The sequence below is a fragment of the Crocodylus siamensis genome, chromosome 4, assembly GCF_052110815.1.
Source record: "Crocodylus siamensis isolate JL-2025a chromosome 4, ASM5211081v1, whole genome shotgun sequence".
Taxonomy (NCBI): domain Eukaryota; kingdom Metazoa; phylum Chordata; order Crocodylia; family Crocodylidae; genus Crocodylus; species Crocodylus siamensis.
In genome coordinates this window covers 86562436-86570453 of record NC_143398.1, presented here as the reverse complement: position 1 = coordinate 86570453, position 8018 = coordinate 86562436, and the positions used below count along the sequence as shown (strand labels likewise).

At 54.9% G+C, this 8018-nt stretch overlaps 1 protein-coding gene across 1 annotated transcript; it reads left to right on the top strand.

The window, feature by feature from the left end:
- Positions 1-60: 60 nt before the first annotated feature.
- On the top strand, positions 61-6556 carry RRP7A (ribosomal RNA processing 7 homolog A). The gene is made up of 7 exons (XM_090042735.1): positions 61-2551; positions 2652-2794; positions 3020-3145; positions 3386-3509; positions 4415-4512; positions 5109-5307; positions 6007-6556. The coding sequence occupies exons 1-7, from the start codon at positions 2401-2403 to the stop codon at positions 6090-6092; spliced, it is 927 nt and encodes a 308-aa protein (XP_089898861.1). The 5' UTR covers positions 61-2400; the 3' UTR covers positions 6093-6556.
- Positions 6557-8018: the final 1462 nt, after the last annotated feature.

Genomic DNA, 8018 nt, shown 5'->3' with positions numbered 1-8018 from the left:
CCTGTTTCAACACCTTTGTAATCTTCACATGCATTACTTATGCATCCCCCATCTTCATTGGGCATACTGGACTGCATTGGTAGGAGTGTGGCCAGCAGATCAGCAAAAGTGATTATTCCCTTCTGTTCAGCACTGGTGAGGCCACATCTGGACTACAGTACTGTGTCCAGTTTTGGGTCCCCCACTACAGAAAGGAAGCAGACAAAATAGTCCAGCAGCAGGCAAAAAAATGGTTAGGGGGCTAGGGCACATGGCATATGGGAAGGCTGAGAGAACTGGGCTTATTTAGTCTGGAGAAGACTAAGAGGGGACTTAATAGCTGCCTTCAACTACCTGAATGGGGGTTCCAAAGAGGATGGAGTGAAACTGTTCTCAGTGGTGGCAGATGGCAGAACAAGGAGCAATGGTCTCAAGTTGCAGCAAGTGAAGTTTAAGTTAGATATTAGGAAAAACCTCTCTCACTAGGAGGGTAGTAAAGCACTGAAACAGGTTACCCAAAGAGGTTGTGGAACTTCTATCCTTGGAGATAATTTTAAGACCCAGCCAGAAGTCTCAACTGGGATGATCTAGTTGGGGCTGGTCCTGCTTTGAGCAGGGGGTTGGACTAGATGACCTCCTGAAATCCCTTCCAACCCTCACTTTCTGTGATTTTTCTCAGATTTGTTCAGACACCTGGAGGAAGAATATGGCCCCCAAAACTATTTTTTTCTACACTGACCATTGCAAGATGTGTCCCCACCTTTACTACCGTCCATCATCTCTAATTACCCTTTTGCCAGTAGTGCAGCACCCTCAGCAAAACTGGGGTTGTGTCGCCTTTGTTGTCCTGTCCATATTTCTGTACTGCTTCGATCCACTACATTCCCTTTATCCAGTCCATGACCATTCCAGAAACTGAAGCCAAGAAAATACGCTTCTATTTGTGTACATATGTATTGGATTTGTACGTTATGCTTCCCAAAAAGGCTCCAGCTGGCTTACAACAGAAGATAAGACATCTCTAACAAATCTCCACAGCCACTACTCCAACTTAACCTTTCTTGTTAAATACCTGCCCAATAAAAAGGTCTGTCTTTCGTTGTCAACATTAACACTTAGTCCATCCCTGCTAATTTGTGATGAAAGTATGTTCAGGTTACAGTTTCTCCAGAAAGGGTGAATGTATCCACACACATGTTTTGTATCAACTGTCTTCTTGGAAAGTATGGCAGAGACTGGCTTCTAGCCTGTATTGGCTGCACGGTGGCCACTTTTCAACAACGTGCCTTAAGATGTAGTTTGTAATGCTCCATCCAGTCCTGGCACCTGTGTCGTTCTTTCCCCCACCCCCAAATATTCCTTGTTTGTAAGTCCTTTGCTTGGTGCAGAGCACTGTGCCCTTGCAGACAATGCTGCTCCTCTTCTTCTGCACCCTCCATGTTTAAGGCTCCTCCTCCTCAGATCTTGCTGCCTCTTAGCACACACCACCCTTCTTCCCTCTTCCAGGGGGCTGGCACCCCCAGCACACAAGGTCATTTTGCTTGGCACCCCACTGCCAGCCCAAGCTGGGCTCCGGTACTGGCTCCTAGCAGCAGGGAAGGAGCTGGGGCCATGAATGCCTTATGCCACCTGAGGCTGGGGGGGGCATAGCGACCACCCACAGGCGGCAGTGGGGGCATGGCGGTGGCAAGCAGGGAATGTCTGCAAGCGGCTGCGCTGACGTTGGCAGCGAGGGCAGGCTGAGTGGGGACCACCTGCAGGAGGCTGCAACGTGGTTGGTGGCAGCAAGTGCTGACCAGCAGTCGGCAAACACCTGCAGACACAGCCAGCAGTGTCAGTGGCAGCAATTGGCAATGGCCCACAGACGCCTCCAGTGGTGCTGGTGCCAGGGGGGGTTGGCAAGTGGCGACCACCTGCAGGCTGCGCCAGCACCAGCAGCCAGTCTCAGGGGGTGCACATACACCCGCGTGCACCCCCACGCCAATGTTCCCAGCGCCTCCTGCAGTGTGTGCCCAGAGGGTTGCGTGCGGCTCTGCCAGGTGCAGGTGTGCGCCAGGGCTGGTGCTTCAGGCACTCTGGCCAAAACCTAGCGCCCCTCGCTCTGCTGGGCTCTGAGCAGGAAGACACCACCCGTCAGCCAAGGGCTCCTGCCACACCTGCGCACGTCGCCCTGGTGACGCGCGATATATGTAGCCTGGCCACACGTGCTACGGACTTATCCCAGGATAAGAGAGCGGGTCCGCTCTGGGAAGAGCCGCCAGGTCCCGAGCCAGCTAAGAGGCGGGCCAGCGGCGGAGCCGGTAGCCGGGACGGCTCAGGACCGCCCCCACGCCCACGTGCGTCAGGCGCCTCCCGCCTCCCACGTGGCACCCGGCCCTGAGGCGCCTCCGAGCTGTGCTCCACTCCGGTGACGCGCCATCAATGGCGGCCGCGGGCTCCGACCTAAAGCTCCCGGCAGCCCCCTCGCTACACCTCTGTCTCGGCGGTGACGTCAGCTCTCTTCGGGCAGCCAAGATGGCAGCCCCCGCGGAGAAGCATGTAATAGCCGCGGCGGCGCCGCCGGGATACACGGGTAACTGCGGCGGGGGGCGAAAGGCGCCTGGGGTGGGGCGGGAAGAGGGCGTCGGGTCTCGATGCGGACTGGGCGCTGACGGCGATGCGTGTCCCCGCAGCGGTGCCGGTGCGCCTGCGGGCTAGGCAGCGGGCCCCGGACTACCTGTACGTGAAGGAGCACCGAGTGCAGCGCGGCGCCGACCCCGCGCGCCCGCCCGGCCGCACGTTGCTAGTCCTCAACGTGCCGCCCTACTGCCCGCAGGTGAGTGCCGCGCCCCGGGGCGGGGCAGGGCAGGCGCTGCCGGAGCCGGAGCCGGAGCCGGAGCCGGGACCGCCCCGCGAGTCCGGCCAGGAGGGAGCGGGCCGCGTCGCTGGGTGCACGAGGGAGGGGCAGGGCCGAGGGCTGGGGGTGCGTGGGGCTGTTGCGGCCCTTCTGAGGGGAGGCTGGGTGGGTGAATCATTCCCTTCTCTTCCTTGGTCCCTGGAGGAGTGTTTGTCCAGGCTCTTCTCCCGCTGTGGGGCTGTTCAGACTGTGCAGGTGTGCGAGAAGCCGGGGCCAGGAGAGAGCGCAGAAGTATCGAAGTCCAAATTCTTCAGTCTTAGGAGGATTTCGGTAAAGCTCTTGGGAGATGGAGGAGAGGGGTACAAAGGGGGCTGTGACTTGGGGGGGAGCTCGGGCTGGTGCACCCTGGAGCAGGAGAACAAGATTCTCTGGTGTCCTCCCTTAATGGTCCCTTGCCAGCCTGTTGCTGCCTGGGGCCTTGAGTCTGTGCAGCACCATCTTGCTCTGGGGCCTGCTCCCTTTGCAGGAGCCGACTGGCCCTGACCGGCCTGCGCGTTCCCTCCTCCCTAGGGATTCTGGGTGGCCTATATTGTGTTCAAGAACCCATCAGGGGTCCAAGCAGCCACCTCCCTCTCCGCACACGAGCCCCTGCTGATATCTTCGGAGAGTTGCCCTGTGAAAACAGGCATCCTCAGTAAGTCACCTACGCTATCTCCAAGTCTGCCTCCATCAGCTAGAGGAGACAGTGCTGCCCAAGCTCTCTGTCCTCTGCCAAACCCCAGAATGAGCAGGATGTTGCTGGGCTTTGCCTTTCTCCTCTTTTGGTTGGTGCTCCCTGTGTTTCTTGCCCTATTAGGAAGACAGTTCTTGATATGTTCCCCAGCTGGTCAGTACAGGGGGGTGGTCTGTATACAAGGGGAGGTGGAGGTTACATGTGGTGCCATAGTCACTGTAGAGACCCTCTCCCTGGCATCTTCGGAGTCCTCCTGGTTTGGAGGCGCTAACTCTAGCTTGCCCAAGACTGGGAATAAGCGTAACTCCCATTTCTAAGACATGGTGCATCTAGAAACCTCTGCATGGGTTATAGACAGCAGTGCACTATCTGCTTTGGAGCACCTTCTCAGTAAAGTCTCTGTAGAATCAGGTTCATACATGCTTCAGCCCCAAGGCCACAGTTTCCTCCCCACTGCTGGGAGCAGCCTTGCTGTACAGAGTGATGTGACAGACTTATAAGAAGCCTTTCACAAAAAAGCATGTTATATTGTGAGCTGTTAGGGACCTGGGTGGCCCGTTCAGTGAAGTGTGGAGTCGCTTGGCTGTAGGAAAATCCAGCCTAATTCAGGCTGTCAGTCTTGCCATTGGATAGCCATTCATTGGCCTCTGTGAAAAAAGCCAGCAGGTTGCCTAGATCATGCAACAGCTGCCTGCTTTGTGCAAACCACAGTGGCCACATTTGTCATTAGCTGGTTCTGTTGCTGACTCTTTAGCCTGAGGGTTGATGGGTTTGGAGGTGTAGCCCTTCTCTGGTCCTCAGGGTTGTTCTCTCCAGGGCTGCAGGGAAGAGCTATTACTTCCCTCCTCCTTCCTTCCTTGTCTTAGAATGGATTTCCTGCTATGCTGCTTCACTGGTGAATCCAGAGGAGCTGAAGGCTGAAGTGGACACCTTCATGCAGGCCTATGACCAGAAGGTAGCAGAGGTATGGAGGCCTGATGACATACACTAGGCAGGCATCTCTCTGAAAGAGTCTCAGGAGCTGGTGACTTCCTCAGGGATAATCACTACTGTCTGGCCTGTCTGGTGAACAGAACAGAACAATTCATAGAGCCCCCTCTCTCTCTTCCTCCCCCTGCATGTGTGTGTTGGGGCAGGAAGTCCTGTAAAACATACCATGCTGTCACTCTATCTGAGTGCCTGGCTGGGCAGTAGCTGTGATAGTTGAGCCCTGTGGGTCGAGCCCAGAGACTGGCTTCCTCTGTTTTTAGAACCCCTTCCTGTGACTTATACTCTGACTACCCCATAAACGCACTGATTCTTGGGTGACCCAGTGCCTCTGACCCACTATCATGCTACTGAGGGTGTAGAGTTTGCATCCTCATTTCCAAAGCCTCCCCAAAATGCCTCTTGTGCCTTGTCACTGGGCAGAGCAGCAGGTGCTAGCATTCATTCTACTGTTGTGTGTGTGCTTGGAGAGGTGGCAGCTGGGAATGGAACCTACCATCTTGTGGTGGGTTCACCCTGAGCTGCTGCTACTTTCTCCCATTCTCTCCCCACAATCTCTGGTTCCTTGTGCAGGAGGAAGCCAAGGCTGTGGAGGAGGAGGGTGTCCCTGATGAGGAAGGCTGGGTGAAGGTGACACGGAAGGGCCGAAGGCCTGGGCTCCCCCGGACAGAGGCCGCCAACTTACGGGCTCTAGAAAGAGAGAAGCGGAAGAAGGCACGCAAGGAGCTGCTCAACTTCTATGCCTGGCAGCACCGTGAGACCAAGCGGGAGCGTGAGTTGAGCCTCTCCCTGCCCTTCCTCATCTTTTTCTCTCCCCAGCATCCCAGTCCAAACAGCACCTGTCTCAGCTAGCTGCTTATCACCAGTAAGGGAACAGATGAGAGCTGCCAGGCAGCAATCAGCCAGCCCAAGCTGATGCTGTCAGCTCAGCCTATTAGGGTTGGGCCTGGTTGGGGTTTGGTGAGAGGCCCTCAAAGAAACCCAGTGTAGTGTTGGGGTGGTGGCATCCACCTGACACTTCAAGTCAGGGTAGGACCGAAGGCAAGTAGTGTTCTGAGGGGCAGTGGGCTCCTGCTTCAGTGGCAGAGCATAGAGCCCACAGTAGTCTGTAATAGCAGGTGCATGAGCCCCTGTCCACCCACATCTGAGCAGAAGTTCAATCTCTCCTTATTCCCATCTCTGTGGGGAGATACAGTTGGCTTCATGGGCTGTGTGGAGGCAGCTATCTAAAGGTGAGGAGCACACAGCACTGTGCTGTGACTTGATTCCTCTCCCTCCAGGATCCAGGGCCAGTGGGGTTTGTGCCTGCTCAAGTTTTCCTGGCTGCTTGCACCAGGGCTGAATCTGCTCTCTGGTGTGCAAAGTGCTCTTGAGAGTAGCTGGAGTTGACACTCCTAGAGAAACTGTCTGCTCTCTGTCTCTAGCCTGTTGACCCTAATTCCTTTCCCCCTCCCCTCCTGCTGCTTCTCAGACATCGCCCAGCTGAGGAAGAAGTTTGAGGAGGACAAGCAGAGGATCGCACTGATGCGGGCCCAGCGCAAGTTCCGGCCATATTGAGCCACTCTACGGGCTGCAGCATCTTGGGGTGTTGGCACCGCTGCGAGGAAGTGCCTGGAAATAGCAGACCTGGGACTGCTCAGAAGTGCAGAGGCATCAGCCCGCCCACTTTGCTCCTACCTGGGCCCCACAGGGAAATCCCTAGTGTTTACAAGTGAAAATCTGGAGGATGAATTAGTGGTAGGAGGCTAGTGCCAGCCTCCAGTGCTAGCAGCCCAGTGTGGGTGTGCCCTTAGCCTGATACATGTGTGGGCTCTACCCTCTCCCATGTTAAATTTGATGAGGCCTCTCTGTATCAACCCTCCATGTGTGTCTTGTTGCCCTGGTGACTCATGTTTGCAAAGCAGGTAACAGCTCAGCCAGTGCCCCTAGGCTTACAACAAAGGGGCTGATGATCCTGTTCAGCCAAGGCCATGGAAGTTAATCATGATGAACTGTAAATAAAGTGCTTCTGTGTTTCTTAAGTGCCAAGTGCCTCTTATTTTGTTGTTGTCAGTGGGAGAGCAGCTCCCCACTTGCTTGTGGGCAGGGATAATGGCAGTCAGGTGCTGGGGACAGCTACTTTGTTGGCCAAAGATAAACTAGCATCCTTGCCCACCACAGGGGAAGGGGGAGCTGCTTTTTCATTACAAGTTTTGCTTTTTTGAAGGTAGATGAAATAAGGGGTGTAGATGGAAAGGAGAGGGAAGAGGATGGTTGTGAAGTAAAACCCATTTTACCTCGAGCAGTCTCTCCTAGACTATTTCCAGAACCAGGTGCTAATAGCAGGGGGACTATGCCAGCAGGCATCTTATGTGAAAGACTGAAGTACAAGAGTGTACTGCTGTTGCCTTTAAGACCCTGAATCCACCATTGAGGCACAGCAGATGTTCTCAGACCAGCTGCTCAGCTGCTGCCTGAGTTTCTCCTATTCAGAATGTGCAAAGTTGCCCAAGTGCCCAGGCTGCTTTGCTGTGTAGAGCTCCAGCAGGAGCAGAGACCCCAAGGTGCAGTTTTTCCTGTAAAATGGGGAAGCTCCTACTCTACCACTGGGATCTGATTCTGTAGTTGTGTTTGGGCGGGGGGGCGCTACTTCAGCTGCCTCGCAGATTATCCTCAATGCCCTTGTGCCCCAGGCATTTCCTTGGGTTGGGAGTTCAAGTACCTGCTGTGAGGGGGCCAACCAGGTATTTGAACCCAGGTTTGGTACCTCAGGAGTAGATACATAGTGGTGAGGTACTTGGTGCCCAATTCCAGGAGTGATTCCATGGCTGAAACCCTGTGTAGATGGAGCAGTTCAGGGACTTCAGCCCCCTTCCTCCACATTTTGCCCTGGCCAGCTAAGTGGCTCCTTGCTCTGCTGGCACCTCACTCCCACTGCATTAGTGAGGGATGCAGGAGATAGCAGGGTTCCTGCGATGTGCTTTCTCCATCTTTGTGCCCTCTGGACCAGGTTAATAATTGGAGAGTGCACAACACAATTCTAATAACAGTGATGTAGATTTTGGGGGCTATGTAAGTAATCCCTGGAAGCACAAAGAGAGCCCTTTCTGCACTGTCACTGACTTCAGCTTCTCTCCCCTCTGCCCCAGGAGCTTCCTGCTCCCACAGGGAAGAACTGTAGCCGCAGGCTGGACAAAGGCACTGGAGCAAAACGCTATGGGCTGAGATTAAAGAGAGCAAGCAGCAATGTGCAGTGAGGGGGAGCCACGCCACTGCAGGGTTAAAGCTCTTCCCAGAAGCTATGCACAGCAGCTGCTGTGACTGGATTTGCTACTGTGCACACCAGAGCTCTCCTGGGATTTATGATCCAGTTGGTTTTTAAGTTCTATAGCAATGTAGCTGACCTGAGATTTGATCAGAGAGGCCACCTCTGCTCCAAGCAGCATGTTACCTGACCAACGCCAGAAAGGAAGGGGACTGCAAACACAGAAGGACCACTTACAG

Excerpts from the sequence above, each read along its gene's own strand:
- RRP7A (XM_090042735.1), top strand. The coding sequence starts at position 2,401 with ATGGCGGCCGCGGGCTCCGACCTAAAGCTCCCGGCAGCCCCCTCGCTA. Across the intron at positions 3,146-3,385 it reads TCAGTCTTAGGAGGATTTCG|GGATTCTGGGTGGCCTATAT; the intron begins GTAAAGCTCTTG and ends CCTCCTCCCTAG. Across the intron at positions 3,510-4,414 it reads TGTGAAAACAGGCATCCTCA|AATGGATTTCCTGCTATGCT; the intron begins GTAAGTCACCTA and ends TCCTTGTCTTAG.